The 18,986-nt window shown below is 52.5% G+C and overlaps 1 protein-coding gene across 4 annotated transcripts in view; it reads right to left on the reverse strand.

Moving 5' to 3' along the window:
* Positions 1-18,986, reverse strand: part of IGSF21 (immunoglobin superfamily member 21) — a 250,853-nt gene that overhangs the window by 202,006 nt on the left and 29,861 nt on the right. Inside the window, exon 1 of one of the 4 annotated variants that reach the window (XM_044996688.1) lies at positions 993-1,066. The exons of 2 other annotated variants lie outside the window; for them this stretch is intronic. Coding sequence is in view for 1 of the 2 variants with exons in the window: in XM_044996687.1 (XP_044852622.1) it covers positions 662-698 (37 nt within the window). In the remaining variant the exon portion in view is untranslated. Of the gene's footprint in view, positions 1-661; positions 770-992; positions 1,067-18,986 lie in introns of those variants that run through there. One more of the 4 variants, XM_044996687.1, reaches the window with a different exon arrangement.

An 18,986-nucleotide genomic window follows, 5' to 3' on the forward strand; every position in this document is an offset into this window, starting at 1 on the left:
CTTCACTATAACAAATTCCTAGTCTCTGGGGATCGGCCACAGAGTGGGACTTGTATCACGCACTCACCAGTGAGTTAGGCATGCACCAGCCTTCGGCCTTCCCCATTTCCTCATGAAGAAATCCCAGTTTATTGGTTTTCACTCACGGACTCTGATCCCTGCTTTCCTCAGTCCTGTGCCCAGCCAGGTGCACCCTCTAGCTTTCAAGGTACGGTGGGGTGTGGGGTGTTCCCGTACGTTGTAAACACCAGTGATCATGTACAGAACACCACCCCGGCTCTCAGCTCTGCAGAACTACAGCTGTAATTCCAGTAAGGGGTTTCGCAGAGTCCATAAAACCAAAGCAAGACATCTCCTCTTCCCGGACATGGAATGACAGGCTTGTTTAATGGGACCTGCGAGAGCCCATTATTTAATTTACTACGTGCTTAAAAAAAGCCAACATCCTGCTCTAGAATGCATCTGCCCCCCGCCGCCCACACACACACACACACACACACACACACACACACCCCTTCCTGTATCTTAGGTAAAGATGGATAAACTCATTCAGGCAAAATAAGAACGGGTCTGAGCTCTCACTCAAGCCCCAAGTAAAACTCAACCATCTGGTTGGATCTGGATCAAAATGGCTGACGTAAGCCACGCCTCAGCCACGTACCTGAACTAGACCTTGGTATCTTTCTTCCAATTCCCATTCGTTTAGACTACCTGCACGACTCCCACCATAACATCTCAAGCACATCGATGGATGAAGTATTTATTCCCGTGCTGCAGATGAGGATCGGGGTTGCTAAGGAGTCAAGAATAGAACCATGGTTTCCCGAGTGCTGGCCTAGTTACTGGGACTCTGTATGCTCTTGGCTTACGGCGAAGGGCACAGAGTTGGCAAGGAGAGTAGCCTCAGATGGCATCAGCAAGTTTCATTTAATCGTCTGTGTCTCCACCCCAACCCATCACCCCCACTCCCTCCCTCCGCTGGTTCCCTTCACCTGTCCCCCGCCCCGTGTTTCTGGCCTTGCGTTCTCTCTCCTGCCTTCCTGAGCTCCATGAGGTGAACGCTGGCTCCACAGATGACTCTCTGATTAGGACACTGAGTAGTACCCAATAATAAGGATGTAAACACCTGCTTTTGATAAGCCTTCTGTGTGCTGCTAATGAAAAACAGATCCGCCCCAGACAGAATCACCCATAACAGTTACGTGGTTTGTGCAAGGAATGAAACAAAATCCCGTTAACGTCTTCATGGCTCCCTCTACGGCTCACGGTCATTGGCAGGGCTGTTCCAGTTCATCCGAGCACAACAGGAGGAAGCCTGCCTCCACAAGGCGTCCCATACGCACCATGGCCCTCGCTCCTGTTTCCACTAGGTCTGAGCCAGCGTACAGACCAGACTGCTTCAGAAACTCACCCTCCACCTAATTAGCCCACAAGGCTAGACACTGACTAGGGCCTATCTCTTCTGGAGATGGAGGGCTTCAGCCTCGAGACAGGACACACACCGGGCTCATCCTAGTTTCAGAGACGTCATTTGGCTACATGTTACAGGGCCAAGCACACAAATTGGCAACAATGAGCCGGCTGCTCAGAGGAAGGATGCTCTAGCTGTTCAGGACACTAGCTCAGGACTTGGGAGACCTAAGTTTGATTCCCTGCTCCACCACAGACTTCCTGTGTGACCTTGGGCAAGTCATTTTGCTTCTCTCTCCCTCAGTTTCCCCTGTAAAATGAAGATAATAGCACTGGCCTATGACATAGGGGTGTTGTGAAAATAAATGTTAAAGACCATGAGGTGCTGCAGAAGAATGAAGAGCTGAGGGAGGACTAACGATGGAATGGATGGAACAGAAGTGGCTTTTGAGTTTGGTTAAAAGGCTCCAAGGAAAAGCCCGAGGGCCACAACTCTGACAGAAATGTGAAATGGAAGAGGAGCCCAGCAGGAGCAGAAGTCATATCAATGACCAGTGCCGTGACAGGCTGCCGCTACCCAAGAAGAGGAGAGACTTTAAAGGGAGCTGGATAGAGGAAAGAGTCATGAGAAGAGAGACCACCACAGGTCTGGAATGGCTGTCAGCAAGGGCTGCTAGATGACAAAAGAGTTGCTATGTCATGCCTGGCCATGACAGGGTACCCTCGTGGTGAATCAACTTTTCCACACAACAGGGCCATAACCAAAAGACTTTTTTTCAAAAAGTACCAAAAAACTTTTTAAAAAGAAAAACAAAGTCAGTCAAGAACTGCAGCCAGCCGCCTCATGGCGAAGATGCAAGTACATGGATAGGTCTGGTCTACCATCCTCTATCCAATCTACATGCAAATTATTACCAGCATTGCATTTGCTGTATTGATAAGTCTTCTTGATAGATTGCATTTTATTAGCTGCTACCAGTCCTCTCCGTACGGCTTGGAAACCATCTACATAAATTATAGATTTAATATTTATCTCTCTCCACCACACAGATGTGAAGTATGTTTAGCAGCATTTACTCTAGTGCAGTAAAGTTTTATTTATAATTTCTCTCCCTGCCGTCAGGGTGCTTAGCTGATTGCTGTAAAGCTAACGGAGTACATCCCAAGCCTTCATCTTCCTGGAGTCCTTTAACGACATGGGGTGGGGGAGGGGGCATATTTTATTACCGCATCTTCACATTACTGATTTTGCCATTAAAATATAATGCCTTAGCGCGGTAATAAAGCGCCCAACTGTGGTTTATGGCTGCCGTGATCAGTCTAAAAGTGGTAGCAATGATGGCGGAGGTTCTTTGGGAGACTTCGTTTTTCTTGCCCTGCTCTTCCGCGCCCCCGTCCCAGCCTTGTATTGCTTGGCAAATCAGCCGGCGTGGGTCCATGGGTGTGTCGGAGAGCCGAAGGATTTCTTGGGAATGAGGGCTGTTTCTTTGGCGGGGATGGACTGTTACCAGGCAGATGTTTCCCTCAACCCGTGCACACATGGAAACCAATTTCAATCTGAGGGATTTTTGCATATGGGACTTAAATTTAAAAAAAAAAAATCAGAAACACTTTGCAATTCTGCAACATTGATGCGCGTAATAATAATCAAATAGATGCTTTAACAAGGAGATAATTTCAGGGCCAGGCCAGGGCTTTCCTGGTCTTTTGGGAAGACAGCTCAGAGTCCTCTTCAGTCTCAAAAGAGTAGCATTGACTAACGCAAGGAGCGAGCCTTTAATCTGAAGGCCACTGGTTCAAATCCAGCCCAGAGCAGGTCGTTACCATCCAACGCCTCTTTGCCGGCCTGTGTAAAACAAGTTTGTCCAGTTCCTACCAGACAGGAAGGGGAGGATTTTCAAAAGCATTCAGTGTTGGTCTAACCCAACGAACTCCTGGCTAAAATTCCCATAACCTGCTGGGTGACCCTTGGCCATGTCACTTTGCTGCTCTGTGCCTTTCCCCTCCCACCTTTGGGCTTGCCTGCCCAGCACATGACTACCAGCAAACCAGGATGTGACTCTACAATGCACCAGCCGCTAAGTGGTCTGTCTGGTCTCTTTGAGGCAAGGACTGTTGTTGACTAGGTGTCTGTACTGTGCCTAGCACACTAGTGCCCTGGTCTCGGCTAGGCCGCCAGGTGATGCTGTCATACAAGAGTAGTGGGAAGAACCTCCTGTTCATTCCAAGAGGCACTTGGTTGGGACAACGGACAATCTGTCTGCAGTCTCAGCAGAGAGGCCCAGGACTAAGCTAGCCGTGGAGACTCAAGTCTTTCCCGACCCTTTCCAGGGCAGGGCTGCGACATGGGCTGCGTGGGAGAACCCTGTGCTGCTGTAGCTACAGTCTATGGACCCCGGCATCCAGGGCTGTCCCTCTGGCATCTCCATCCAGCCACCGCCTTCATTTTAAACACACCAACAAACACCCTGTCTGCGCCATGCCACCGACATTCTGCAGCTGGAAGGGGAATAGCTGCAGTTACTCAGCAAGGGCAGGGACCGGGCACCAGCCCCAAGACCAGGGGAGGCCAATCAGGTGATGCAAAAAGCCCCCCATGCAAAGCAAACCTGTAGCCTTTGCTAGGGATGCAAGAGAGGAATGAGGCAGGAGCTGGTGTTACCACCTTGCAAAGGCAGGTTTCCATCCATGGGAAATTGCTCTAGGTCTGCAAAGCAGGCGCAACATATTATGATCCTCCGTACTTCTCACCTGCAGCGTGCTTGGCAAATAGGCCCTTTCCTCCCCTAAGTACCTGCTCAGGGAACTGCAGTAAGGAGCACAGCAGGGCAGCCATACCAATGACGGCTCATTCCACAAGTGCGGTGGGACGAGAGAGAAAGATGGGAGCAACGTCTGAAGGAGCGGTTTGGCACAAGACTTTTCTTACCACAGCTGGACTCTCTTTCTAAAATAAAGCTGGGGAGAGATTTTTAGTTGGGGATGGAAGATAAGAAAGGTGAGGTCGGGTGAGGCATGGGAAGGAGAAACAAACAGGATCCAGTAAGATCCCACATGCCAATAAAATATGTGCAAAACTAAAGGCAGACTCTTGCCCAATGCAGAATCACCAGAGGTGGACACTGGAAGGCATGAAACAGTCCGAACCCTGCGAACAAGAGATGGTGCAGTCACTAGCACAGAGGAGAGGGTGAGACAAGGAGGTTCTTTCTGCTTCTTCAGCGTCGGCATGAGACGGAGATTTCCCTAAGTGACCAGGCATTGTAAAAAGGCGTCGTATCAAAAGCGTGCGGGAAAGACTGTGCCTGACCCTAGGAGAAAGGACAGAGAGGGTGTCACAGCAGGTCATGCACTGGATCAGGGATGGATGCTGCTGACAAATGGAGACAGGGGATCGAACCGGACAGCTCGTCTCCCCCGGACCAATACCTGCGGCCCCTGTCTTTCCCATTACACTTGTATCGCTTGTCACTCCAATCGAGTTTCCTTGGATTGAACTGAAAATGAATGAGTTCGGGGGCTCCCCTCTCAGAGATAAACACAGGCCAACCCCGCCTCCATTCCTCCCCTCCCAGCACTGGTCCCCTCAGATCTCCACACGCTGCCAACCCCTGCTTTATGCCGGTGCTATCTGCCGGCTGCATATTTTCCTCGGGCGTAATCAAGCCAATGAAGAACACACCCACAGCAGGCTCATGAAATCACTGGTGCAAACCCGGCTGGGCCATGGCCAAGGCCGAGACAACCCCCATACGACATCCACGCACAACATTCAAATGCACCTCGGCGTCCCCAGCCACTTGGGCAATCCAACTGCTAACTGGGCTATGGCGAGGAGGCGTGCTGCAGCCGCACGGCACTGTGGGAACTTTATGCAAATGACCACACAGGCAGCAACGCTCAGGCCGTTGTTAAAAAAAGGTTAATCTGGGCCACGGGGTCCAGCAAAGCCTTACCCGTCGCGAGGTGCATTTTCCCTGCCTCTCCTCCGTCTGCACATGCAGCTGTCCTCGCCCTTAATGAAAGTCACAGGCTGAGACACAACTGGGTCAGACGGGGCCCCTAAATGACCCACTTTGAAGGGAGTGTCTGCTCTGTGTTTACATCTATGTAAATCCTGCTCCATTGTCCTCTGCGCGGCATGCGGTTTATTTCTGCTTGGTTGCAGTCGTGAGACTGGCGCTTTGGGGCAGCTTTTTCCCTGACGAAGCCCAAGTCCCTCTGCTTCCCCATAGCACGGGAGATGTTTTCTAGTCTGCCCAGGCCCTCCGCATGCAAACCACATGGGCCCAGAGCCTTAGAAATATTTCGGCAGACTCTCATTGAAGTCAATGGAGGTTAGAAGACCTCTCACAGCTCTTAGCTCCTTGACAAGCCATCAGCTTCACTCCTGCCCAGGAACGTGGCAAGTTCTCCTGCCTTCCCCCCTGGGTTCCTCTCCTCTCCCACCTATCCCAGCCCCACCTTTCTCACTTCAAGTGCTGCCTCGCGGTATTTCTATACCGCTCCTATATTGCTTACAGGTGTGGGGTGTTTCATAGAATCTCAGGGTTGGAAGGGACCTCAGGAGATCATCTAGTCCAACCCCCTGCTCAAAGCAGGACCAGTCCCCAACTAAATCATCCCAGCCAGGGCTTTGTCAAGCCTGACCTTAAAAACCTCTTAAAAACCTGAACACAAGGAGGCACCAGGCTGCAGATGTAATTAAAAGCAGCTAATGCTACTTCTCAGCCATAGATCCCCAGACGCTTTCTGAATGGCAGCCAAGCATTGGTAGCTTCATTTTACAGCAGGGAAACTGAGGCATGGACCTTTACCACAGTGAGCCAGCGGCAGAGCCAAAAGGAGGCAGGTTTCCCGACTAGGGTGACCAGACAGCAACGTGAAAAATCGGGACGGGGGTGTGTGCGGGTAACAGGAGCCTATATAAAAAAAAAAAAAAGACCTCAAAATTGGGTCTGTTCCTATAAAAATCAGGACATCTGGTCACCCTATTCCTGACTCCCAGCCTGGTGCCACTCTCTCACTCACAGCTGCGCTGGCGTGGGTGCCATTGTGTGTTATTTTTTAATTGCTGACAATTGTCCTTATTTCTAAACCAGTTTTCTTCAGATGCACTAAAGCAACTCGTTTTCAGAGGGAATTGAATCTGCGACAGACCTGATATTTAGGAGGAAAAAGAAAACAGTTTTTGAGTTCTGTGAACACTCACACAGAGGTCTCCGGGAAAGAGCAAAAGACACACTTTTCCCACACTCGGCTTTCTCAGGGGGCGCTGGGGAGAAAACAGTCACATGGAATTAGAATCAAAACTTCCCAAGAAAAAGCCACCTCTGGGCTGAGAACAAAAGATGAGAAAATTCAGCCCAAGTGGCAAAGCAACATGGAGAGCCTGAAAACAGCATATGAGCGTGAAAGAGCCTCTGTCCTCTGCCCTGACTCCAAGGCCGGCCAGCACAAGCCATACCAGCAGAGGAAGAGGATTCTGCCCGGTCCTCTGCCTTGCCAGTCACAACCCTTCATCCCTTGCCCCTAAGAGCAGGTTAACGTTCCTCCTGGAAACTATTCCAAACCCAAACCTTCGCCTGCTATAAATAAAACAGCTTTCTGCCAACAACATCCCTCATCGGCCATGCCCTCCGCCAGTGGCTTGTCAACTCACATTACGCAGAGCAACTACAATGAGGGGGAAACTTCCCCCTTAGCCAGAGACTCACCAGAGCGCTCTCCTCTGCTGCGAGGAGGATTTAATCCCCATCATGAGGCATGGCACCAAATGATCATCACAGGGACCCGTGTGACTAAAGGCGGAAGTCAGGAGCCATCCAGGAACACGGCATGAAAGGAGCAGACCCTGAAATCCAAATCTCTGTTTAAATCCTGTTATTGCTAACTCCGGGCTTGTCTACACGGCGGGTGATGCATTCTACAGGGGTGTCATTTCTAAAGCACACTAATGTGTTGTGCATTAACTGGTCCGTGTAGACCCTGCTGGTGTGCACTCAAAGGTCTGTGTGGACAAATCCTAAGCCTTTGACGGTGATCTCTCTAGGTACTTATATGGCCCCCTATCACCATTGTATCAAAGTATATCTTGTGTATTTCGCCTCCCAACAGCCCAGGGCAGTACAGAGGTGGTACGATCTCCATTTTTACAGATGGTGAAACTGAGGCACAAAGAGGGGAAGGGGCAGGGAGCCTGGCAGAGCTGGGAGTTCATGCCAGATCTGCAGTCCAGGGTCTTTAGCCACAGAGTCAGCCTTCCTCTCAAAAAGCTGAGCTTACGCTGGACCCAGGTCTCCCACATGGAGTTCCAAGAGGTTCTCAACCCGCGGCCCGATCCGGCCCATGTGACAGCCTCAGGGCTATATAGCTAGCGTATATCTATTGTGTGGAGGCAGCCCACATAACGAGCGAGTGAGAACCACTCTAACCCCAAGTCCAGCCACTCAGAAAGCTGCAGAAAGGGTAAAAGCTAAGTCTCCTCAGTGCCACATTTCACCACGCCCACGTCCTTCACTCCTTGTCTCTCTCTGTATCGCCCAGCAGCCCCGGCCTGTCCCCGAATGCCACCGTGACACTGCCTCTCACCCCGCAATGGCAAAGCTTGTCCCCTCACTGAATTCCGCAGGGGGCACTTTGCTCTCCGCTGGCAAAGAAGCCAGGCAAACGCCAGGCCTCTCGTTTTCACTCTTGCTCCACCAGCTGAAGAGCACAGGCCATCTTCCAAGCCGACGGGAAGCTGCAGCGAAATAGAAGCGAGCGCCTCATGGCCACGGAGGAGAGCGGGCCAGCTAGGGCTGCTGCTGTTTCCTAGGGGGATCGTTCACACTCAGGAAGGGAAGGCGACACTCCACAGGCTGATGCGGCACAGCAGAGCTTGGGGGAAACGCAGCACTCCTCTGAATGCATGAGAGAGCAGGCGGTCAGTACCACACCTGATCCCTGGCTAGACGACTCCACTCCTCAGGTGTGGCTTGGATTGGGGGTTCCTGTGCCTGGTCCATGAGTCTGGTACAGCCCCCAGAGGCAGAGGCTGGATCAAGCTGCAGACACACGTGCTTTCAGGTCTGGTGGGTCAGCGAGGATGGAGGCCATTGCGTTCCCATGAGCCTCAGTCCTACATGCCCTCCACACACACACACACACACACACACAGCACTTGCATTGATTGCAAAAGGGAGGAATCCAGTGTGATCCTGGAAGGGCCAGCCGTGAATACGGTGACCAGCTGTCCTGATTTTATAGGGACAGTCCTGATATTCGGGGCTTTGTCTTATATAGGCTCCTATTACTCCTCCACCCCCGTCCTGATTTTTCACACTTGCTGTCTGCCCCCCCTCGCACTAGCAGTGATACGTGGGAACTGCCATCTAGGCCTTATTGCCTGGCATGCCCATGAAATCAGCGACTTTAAAATCCTCCTCTTTTTTTTTTCCCCCAAACCAACAGAACAAAAAATGAGTTCCCGGAAGGAAGGAGACCTGGGGAGCCTCGCAGAATCTGCGTCTCACAAAAGATAGATGGAGAAACGCAGCCAGAAGTAGGGGGTCTGGGTCTGGCCATGAGAATAATGAGATCGCGGGCGGAGCGGGGAGCAGCAGCAACCGATTGCTTAAACGTTTCCTGCAGTCACTCTGAAGAAATCAGGTCTCTTCATCCAGACACTGAAACAACAGTGAGAGCAAACACAATGGCCGCCCTCTTGGCAGAAACCCTGGGGACTGAACTGGGAACCTCCAGAGCGTGGCCTGTCACAGCCTGAAATAAAGTAGGCAACGGCTATAGCTGTGGATCAGCACGTGGGGGACCCATCACAGGGCCATCCCTAGGGGGCTGCGGGGCCCAGGACAGAAGTGACGAATCCGTCACTTCCGGGACCGACCTGTCAGTTCCGGGACCAACCGCGCCTGGCGCCGGCCCATTGCACCAGCGGGCCACAATTCGCCATAACCAAGGGTCGGCTCTGCCCATCACACGCACATTACATATGGTGCTGAGGCCTGGAAGAACTCGTATCCTCTGTAGCTCGGCACAGACAAGGACCTGTAACATGCCATCACCACACACCGAACGTGGCAGGGTGAAAACCCAGCCAGAGGAAACCAACCAACAAATCGCCAGACCCAGCTGTGGGCGCACTGGGGTCCTCAGCAAAGGCAAGACTGGGGGTTCCTGCTCGGCAGCCTATTCAGCCCCCTTCTTCCTCCAGAATCAGGCCTCTGCCCTTCCATCTACAGTAGACGCCTTCCATGGCGCCCCAAGTCCTTTGCACCAGCAGCAGCGCAGGCTCAGAGGCGACGCCGGAGAGGAGTATGGTTTAATGTAAGAAATGAAATAATAATACGTAGCTGTTTTTATTGGTAGATCTTTACAAAGGTGGCTATTATCCTTCACTTCACAGATAGGGAAACCGAGGCACAGAGAGGGAAACGGACTTGCCCCGCGCTACACGGTGAATTGATGGTAGAGCAAGGAAAGGAACCCAGGAGTCCTAGAGCACACCTGCTGTTAAAAACAGTAGCTTCGAATTCACGGAGCCCCAGGACTCAAACCAGGGACTTCATTCTGCAGAGCTGCGAACTCTCACAAGTCTCATAATATTTGGGCTTTTTTTCTTTAAAGTTCCAGCCACTGGAGTCAGGTGACTATGTGAAAGTTTCTAGACTCCATCATTTTCATGCTTCTCTGTAAAAAGACACATGACCCCAGTGCTCTCTAAAGGCAAATAAAACAGACTCCAAATCGGGGTGGGAAGTGGGTTTGGGCTTTTCAGATTGTTTTGGGTCCTGACTCGGATTTTGAAACAGGCGGGGGGGGGGGGGCGGGGAAGGCTGAGCATGAAGAAGATACCCCATGAGCACTGCCAGAGGCTTGGTGATTTGCTGTTAGCGCACCACGCTTCGCGCTCCAGTGGTATTTCTGTGGGCCCCGTGACTGCAGTATCTGACCACCTCCCAATCTTCTAATGTGTTTATCTTCATAGCAACCCCCTACACTAAGGCAGTGCTATTGTCTCCGGCCAGGGAGGCTCATGACGGCTCCGAGCCACTGAGTTTGTCCACACTGCAATCCCAGGGCGGGAGTGCAGCACCCGTAGACGTGACCTAGGTCAGGTGCAGAGATTGGTGCAGCAACAGCAGCACAGACGTCCGTGCGGGCTAGCCCCCCGCGTGTGTTCCTAGCCAGGCTATTCAGCCACCACCGGTCCCTGAGCCAGCCACACGAAAGCTAGCGCAGGTCTGTCTACGTCCGTGGCAATCACACCCACCACCTGCCGCGCAGACAGAGCCTAAGTAACCTGCCAGCGGTCCCATGGGAACTCTGTGACACACAAGCTGGGTCTGCCAGGTCTCCAGCAAACCACTGGCCCATCCACCCCACTCCCAGTTAGCAATTCTCCCTAGATGTCCCGTTTCAACGGCCTTGTGGCGCTAGAATTAGACTTACCTCTAGATGGCGTTCCGAGCCATAGGGCGGGGTGGGCAAACTTTTTGGCCTGAGGGACACAGCAGGGTTCCGAAACTGTATGGAGGGCCGGGTAGGGAAGGCTGTGCCTCCCCAAACAGCCTGGACCCCGTCCCCTATCCGACCCCTCCCACTTCCTGCCCCCTGACTGCCCCCTTCAGAACCCCCGACCCATCCAACCCCCCTGCTCCTTGTACCCCCTGAAGCCCCCCGAACCAACCAACCCCCCCTGCTCTGTCCCCTGACTGCCCTGCCCCCATCCACCCCCCCCACCCCCTGACAGGCCCCCCGGGACTCCTACACCTATCCGACCACCCCCTCCTGGGCCCCCCCCATCCCTAACCGCCCCCCCCGGGACCCCACCCCCTATCCAACCCCCCCTGCTCCCTGTCCCGACTGCCCCCTGGGACTCCCTACCCCTTATCCAACCCCCACCTCCGCCCCCTTACCATGCCACTCAAGGCACCAGGGCTGGCAGCCGCGCCGCCCAGCCGGAGCCGGCCACGCCGCCGCGCTGCCCAGCAGGAGCTCACAGCCCGGCCACCCAGAGCGCTGGCAGCGTGGCCAGCTGAGGCTGCAGGGCAGGGGGGACAGAGGGGAGGGGCCGGGGGCCTCCCCAGCCGGGAGCTCAAGGGCTGGGAAGGAGGGTCCCACGGGCCGTAGTTTGCCCACCTCTGCCCTAGGGCTGGGCTCTCTCTTGCCTCCTCACACACCTAGTCCCATTGGCTTCACCACTTCACCCCGTGCTCACCACTGTGGTGCATACATGGCTCCATCCTGGGAACCACCTTTGGGAATCTGTCATCCCATCTCCCACCGGCATCTTAAACACTGGTGCCCTGCAAACGCCTCACTGCAAACTGGAAGTCACTGCCCTCCATCTGCCCCTCTCCACCCACTGTTGTTCCCGCAGCGAGGGAGCAGGCTCGTAGTCTGCCCAGTAGTGTTTAAACGGCACCTTCAGAACATCATTCCCAAGACAATGCAGGATGCGCTGCTGTCCTCTTACACTAACTTTAGCAGCTTCCTCAGGGCTCGTGTGCATGGAAAATTCCATCCCCTCTGCTTTTTAATTATTTTTAATCAAATGGAATGACTGTGAGGCCAGCAGGATCTGCTAATCTCTGCACAGAGTCGCTCCCCGCTGAAGCAGGGTGGGGAGCAGAGGAGAGGGGTAATCCAGAATTAATTGTGGGAAGAGAAGGAGAAAATGTACTGTCATTCTAGCTAGGCTTTACAGCACTGGAAACAGATCCCCCCCCCCGAGCCGCCTCGAGCCGCCGCTGAGCTGAGGTCACCCACGGGGGTTTCCTTCTGAGATCTCTGGCCACCAGCCTTCCAAAGCTTTGCACGGCAAACAGCCGGGGCTCTGCTCCGAACGCCCCATTGGGGAATCATCATGAAGAAGCCACAAGACTCGGGCTGGTTTCACGAATCTCACCAAGGTCTGGTGAAGGCCAGGGGCCCCCTGTCACCACAGTCTAAGGCGCTGCTCCCACCAGCTCGAGTTGTCTTCTTCAGGGTGGGAAGGAAGCTCAGAAGCCTTGTAGCATCCTCAAAAGGGTGCTCAACCCTTCGGAGGCGGGAGGCATTTCCCGTGACGCAGTTGAGGTGGCTGCCAGTGTGGAAAACACCCACCGAGCCGCTTTCCCTTCGCTTTTCTACCAGGGATTCTACAGGGGATGTTGCCAAGTAGAATAGGCCCAACAACATTTCAGGCCTCCCCTCTCCGTGCCTCAGTTTCCCCATGTAAAAATGAGGATCAGCCTCACTTCCAGCCCTTTGCTTTATAACAGGCCAAAGCAAACTCCTAGACCCACATGCCAAAGAACCTGGAGCAGACTATGGGTCCAGACAGCCCAATGTCCTGTCTCCAGCAGAGGCTAGGGCCAGCTGCTTAGGGAAGGTGGAAGAACCCCTGTAGTTCTGGGCTGACACCTTTGGGCTGTAACTCTGTGGCTCTCAGTTTAATCCAGGCCCCAAGCGTCGGAGCGGGTCCGTGCACTTGCTTGTACCTTTAATCAAGAGACTAATCCAGCTGCTATCTCGTTATCTAACCTACGCCCAGCCTGTTCGCACGGGTGCGCACTCCTTTCACAGTACATATGTAACTCATTAATGGTAATTATATAAACACCCAGCTCCACAATCTGAAAATTACAGCCTCTAATTCCGCACAGAGGCTGGTTCCTTCTCCCCGGTCCCCACGTTAACGAGCGCTTCGGAGGCAGGGCTGCAGCTTGCCTCGCCGTTCTCCTTCCTCCCATGCGGAAACAAAAGTCATGCTTGCCCTGAGGAATACTCGGGTACAAAGGAATCTCCTCTCCTTACTTTACGAGCTTCTGTCTTCCAGTGCAAGGCAAGGAACCTTCGTCTGACTGCATCCCCCTCTCCCAGCCCCGCTTTGGGGGAAAGGACGCAGGGAAGCCCCAGAGAAAACCAGGATTACAGAGTAACGCCAAAGGCCCCAGAGACACTACGAATGAGCATGCCCCATCTGTTATTTATTTGTATTGCAGTCGCATCTGGGACCCACGGTCATGGAATCAGGTCCCCACTGACCAACGTGCTGTACAAATAGAACAAGAAGAGTTTCTGCCCCGAAGAGCTTACACACGTCGCCTGTTCCCTTCTCTGATTTTCTGCTCTAGCTTCCCCGTGCTGATTATGGCGCTATTGCTATGGTGCCCTGCAGTCAAACACATGAACCAGCCAGGCAGGGGTCTGCAACATAGACACTGAGAAAGTGTGGCCTAGTAGGTAACGCAGGGCTCGGACAATCTGGGTTCTATTCCTGGCTCTGCCACGATTTTGCTGGGTGACCCTGGGCAAGACTCCGCCCCTCTCTGTGCCTCAGTTTCCCCTGTGAAAATGGGGATGATGACACTGACCTCCTTTGTAACATGCTTTGAGATCTACCGATGAATTATAAGCAGGGATCCTAGTTTTTCTGATAAACACTCCAAAATCCACATTTTTCCATGATTAAAATGAAACACTGAACTTTAGTTTCCCTAGCCACAACACTTCTAGGTCTCAGATGAACATGTTTTATATTGATATATTTACTATTTTTAAGCTGGCAGCCCAAGCCCCCTGCCCCAGGCTGACAGCTAAAGCCCCACTTATTCTCCTGATTATCCAAATTTTTGATGATCTGATCTGGCCTCAGTTCCAATTAGATCGGATAATGGGGGTCCCACTGTACGTGTTTTTATTTTTTCACAACATGTAAAAATCTAAAGATTCTCTGTAAAAGCGCAAATTCCGTGTTTTTCCATGGCAAACAGATTTCTAGGATCCCTGATTGTTAGGAAGAGCTGCGCTGGGCAGGATTTGAACTCTCAGGCCATTGGTTATGAATTTTTATTTATGATACACCAGAGCCCTTCTAAATCCCCTCGTCTATTTCCAGATTTAGCTAGAGTTACGCAGGCTTGGGGGGTGGGGGTGGGGTTAAATTTCATCGAAGAGCGAGTATGAGGATTTGGATTTAGACATTGCCATCTCATTCCATGCCAAATTAAGAGCCCCGTGGAATAATCAGCTGGGTTTTCATGGGAAGGGAGGGCCAGTGTCAGAGGAGATGTGGCCCAGCTGATGAATTTTTAGGAAATCCAATGATCCCAGAGCTTTGATTGGATCAGTCTCTACTATTGATTCTTCCTCTCCCTTGGCATGTTTCATATTTAATGTCTATGCCTGTCATTGATTCTGCACATTGCGATCGGAAACAAATGATTATTCACCCTCCCTTTTAAACTTATCCACAGGCTGCATGACCTAATCGGTTTGAAATAACAGTTCACTTGAAGGGCACTCAGGAGGAGGATGGGTTTGTGATTAAGGCTCTGGGACACAGGCGACTGAGATCCAGTTTTTGGCTTGATAGCACGTTTTGGACAAGTCAGTTAAGGCCAGAGTGATAGGTTTGGTGCTGTGGGCTTTTGAATATCTCGGCTCCAGTTGCGGGTGCTGAGTAAGTCCGATAGGAAATTTTGGCAAAAATCAGCTGTTTCACCAAAGTTGACATGGTTTATGGAGCCGTGTCAGGTTCCATGAATCTTCCATAGGGAAGGTTTCTGGGTCAGCAGAGAGTGAGTAGTATGGGGTGATTAGGGCACGGGCCTGGGACATGGGAAACGTGGATTCAGCTCTCTGCTTGGTCTCATTTGGAATGGTCTGGGATAAAACCCTCCATTCTGAATCAGCAAAGACTCGAACCTAGGGTCTCCTGCATCTCCTAGTCTACCCCCCACACACACACACTTTTGCAAAAGGGTTTAAAAGGTTTTTCGTTCCAATGCAGAGTGAAAACAAGCTCGGAAACCTTGAAAGCTGCCACAAAACCAAACTGTCGGCCTGCCGTCAGCTCTAGCGTCAAGCCCCTGATTGCTCTGTGCCTTGGCTTCCGCATTTGTAAAAGGGCGATGATAATGTTTCCTTTCTCCCGCCCTTGTCTGTGTTGTCTATTTACACTGCAAGTTTTTTGGGGCGGGGACTTTCTCTCGCTATGTGTACGTACAACAGCTAGCACAATGGGATCCTGATCTTGGCTGGGACTTCAAGCATCTCATGGTCTTGGAGGATTTGGTTCTGTGCCCCAAAAGGGTGGGTGGGTGGGGGTGTGGGTGTAAAAACAGCACTTCCCCTAGATCAGAACCTGGTGCTTCCTGTTAGGATGCTCAGCTGGGGACAAATCCCAGGAAATAGAGTAAAAAATGGCCAAAGAGATAAGACCCCTTTAAACAATCCCAGGGGTATTGGAAGCTGCTTAGCAATCTCCTGTGAAGCAACCAATTGTTCAATTTGGGTTGTGATGATTAGTTATGGGAATGTCCGCTAGCATGTGGCTATGAAACCTGGATGCTTTTGATTCTTGTGTGCTGCACCTTTACATTTCTAAGCACCCTGCCTGCAACCACTTCTGTTCTCACCACTGCTGCAGCGCATTGCAGAGTGACACACACACAGTGCTCACTCTTCTGGGGACTTTACTTTGGTTCTTTCTTTATTGTGGCCTTTTAACATCTAAACCATCAACCATTCTGGACAGAGGTGAGTTTTGAGGAGGTTGGGGGAAGGCTGTATCTCGTGGACCTCCTGCAGCGTGGGGTGCTTTGGCTTAACGGAGGCAGTTATAATTCCACTCCTTCACTTAGGCGGAACCTGCGAGACGCAGTTTCGTGCACTCAAGAAGGAGCACTAATGCACTATTGTTCCTGAGTGGGGTCCGCATTTAATCACAATCTCAGGAGAGCAGTGGTGGAGCTGCCCCAACATACAGAACCTCTGGGAAGCAAAGTGCTGCTCTCCCATCCCCCATTTAAGAGAGGTAGATTGGGGGATGATGCCCATTTTAACGGCTTGGGGCAAAATACTCAGGGATACTCAGTGACCACACTCCTGCTTTCTCTCTTTATGCACTCAGCCTCTGGCTGATTTCTCGCCTCAATTTCTGTCCCCCCCCACCCCCCCTCACCCCATCCCCATTCCCCTTCTGCTGCTTTCCTGATTTTTTTGTTTTTTTAAGAAGAAAAGTCGGCGCTCCAGCTGAAGAAAAAGGCAGCCCCTGCTGACAGGAGACTGTCAAGGGCATTTTTTCAGCGAAGCCACAGCCTGTCAGCAAAGACATCAGGGAGGATCTCCTCGATGTCTCTGTTGAATGGAGGAGATGTATGGCAGTGACTTAAACAGGTCATGCTGGCTGGCTGATGGCTCTCTGCAGATGGAGCGCCGGCTCTGGGCTCCGGCTGACACCGTGCAGCGTGTTTCGCTCTTGGCCACACTCGACTGCTTTGCATGAATTATTTTCATTTTCTAGATCTGTTGCACATGTTTTGTTGTGGTTGTTTTTGTCGTCATCGTTACTTTCCCTTCCAGCTGCGTCCCCACGGCTCCTTCCACTCGCCATGTACAGTAAATAGCCGATCCCATTTGTGCAAAAAGTAGATGCAATTGTGGCTTTTATGATCAAAGCATCCTCAGTGGGAAATCCCTCTGCTTCCGAGCGGGGAAAGGAACCTGATCAGAAAGGCAGGTGGAAGACAGGCTAAGCTCCACTCCCCGGGGTCAGGAAGCTGCCTTCAATAACTGGCCCTTCTGATTCAATGTACTAATTGCATCTCACCCCAATTGACTTACCTGATTCTACGCACTGCCTGGGACTGCACTTCTAGGCGTTCATCCAGAGCGGCTGCCTTCCCGAGTGCATTCTCCTTGGGTTGCTGCTGCTGCTGGAGAACCAACGCGTTCCTCGCAGCGCGGGCTGTGCGCTCTTCCAGAGTCTCCGTGTCTTGCAAAGTGCATTCGGTCCTGTCATCCGTCCAGACCCTCCGCATTGCCCCGCTCACTGCTCTGCTGCTCCCACATGCCCTGACTTGCACTCCTCAGAATCCCGGCCTTCCCGCCACGATTGCTCGACCCTCCCGGTTCCTGGGGCTGCATTTCATGCCCATTCTCAACCTGTGCTCCTAATCCCGGCTCCTGCTCTTTGTATCCCACTCCCAGCCGCTCTCAAACCTCCCAGGCTTTCCCTCGTTTTGGCCATTCTTCCAAAGCATATTACTGAGGTTTCCCCCGGCCAACGGAAATTTGAAAATGGGGCCTTAAGGGACTTGTCCAAGGTTACAGAGCTAGTGCCAGAGCCAGGCTTCCAGTCCACCCTCTGCTCTCGTCACCGAATCCCAAGACGTGCAGGACTCTACAGCCAGCGAGGCGCAGCCCAGGAAGCGTTCCTCTCCTTCCTTTGAAGCATTATGTCCTGGCAAAGTCCTGGACCCAAGGCAGGGTACCAGATAGTAACATACCTGCCTTTGGCTTGGTATCTGATTTGTACCAGAGGCAGGAGCATTGCCAGCTTTTTTGCCGCCCTAGGCGGTGGAAGGTCCCACCCCCAAAATGCCACCCGGGGGGGCAAGTGGGGCAATTTGCCCCGGGCCCCTCAGGTGCCCCGCAAGCCCTGGCCGGCGGCGGTCTGGGTCTTCGGCGGCATTTTGGCAGGTGGGGGCCCTTCAGTCGCTCCAGGTCTTCGGCGGCATTTTGGCGGGGGGGCCCCCTCCAGTGCTGCTGAAGATGCGGAGCGACTGAAGGGCCCCCCCACTGCTGAAATGCCACTGAAGACCTGGACTGTGGCTGTTTCCCCACTTTGCCCCAGACCCCCTGAATCCTCTGGGCGGCCCTGCCCCCAACAGAGACGGCGGAAGGTCCCGCCCCCGAAATGCCGACGACGACCGGGGCGGCCGAAGATCCGGCCGCCGCGGTCACCCCGCCCCCCAAACGTTAGCGCCCTACGCGACCGCCTAGGTCGCCTAATGGCATGCGCTGGCCCTGACCAGATGGGACAACGCTGGGCCCAGAGAGGGTACCAGACTTATTGGCAACAGTACAGCAAATCCTTACGCCCTAGACTCGCCAGGCTCCCAGATGGCGTGGCTGCGTCTTGCCTCCGAACCCATGACCCTCCCGTGTTCCTTCTCGTCACTCCGTCGCCGCCATGGGCATGACGTGCACTTTTTACCCGCTAGTCCCCCTGCTCCTCTCCTTCACGTCCAGTTGTTACCGCCTTACCTCGACAGTTACTTATCCAGTTATCTGCTTCCTTTTCTTCTTCACCTTGCGCTCCAGTGCCCGATATCCATCTCCATGCTCTCGGTCGACGCACAAAGCATTATTGCTAATTTGAAGCTACCCTCTTCTCCCCGATTTACACTCTGATTAATAATCCCTTTGCTCCCTCGGTAATGCTGTACCACTAATAAGATTAAAACATATCTCCCTCTCACAGCACCGATTCATAATGCTGATTTACCATTGCTTCTCAGCGGCTACGGAACGGATGTGCATGGCTGTTACCTTAATCCCGATCTATTTCTGCGCTGCTGAGAAATAACTGCTAATTAATACCTTTCTGTCTCCCAACTGCTTCCAGATATGACTGGTGATCAATAGTCATCTGGCACCCGGCCAGCGATCCCAGTGGCTGATACTTAACTCCCAGCCCTGTTCACTCCTGATATTACTTTCTCTCTGCAAAGTGATTTGCTTTTCTTTATATTTGTTTCATTTTCCCCCTATGACCCCTTCTTTTGTGGAGTGTGAAGAGGGTC

This window comes from Mauremys mutica, chromosome 21, assembly GCF_020497125.1.
Source record: "Mauremys mutica isolate MM-2020 ecotype Southern chromosome 21, ASM2049712v1, whole genome shotgun sequence".
NCBI classification, from domain to species: Eukaryota; Metazoa; Chordata; order Testudines; family Geoemydidae; genus Mauremys; species Mauremys mutica.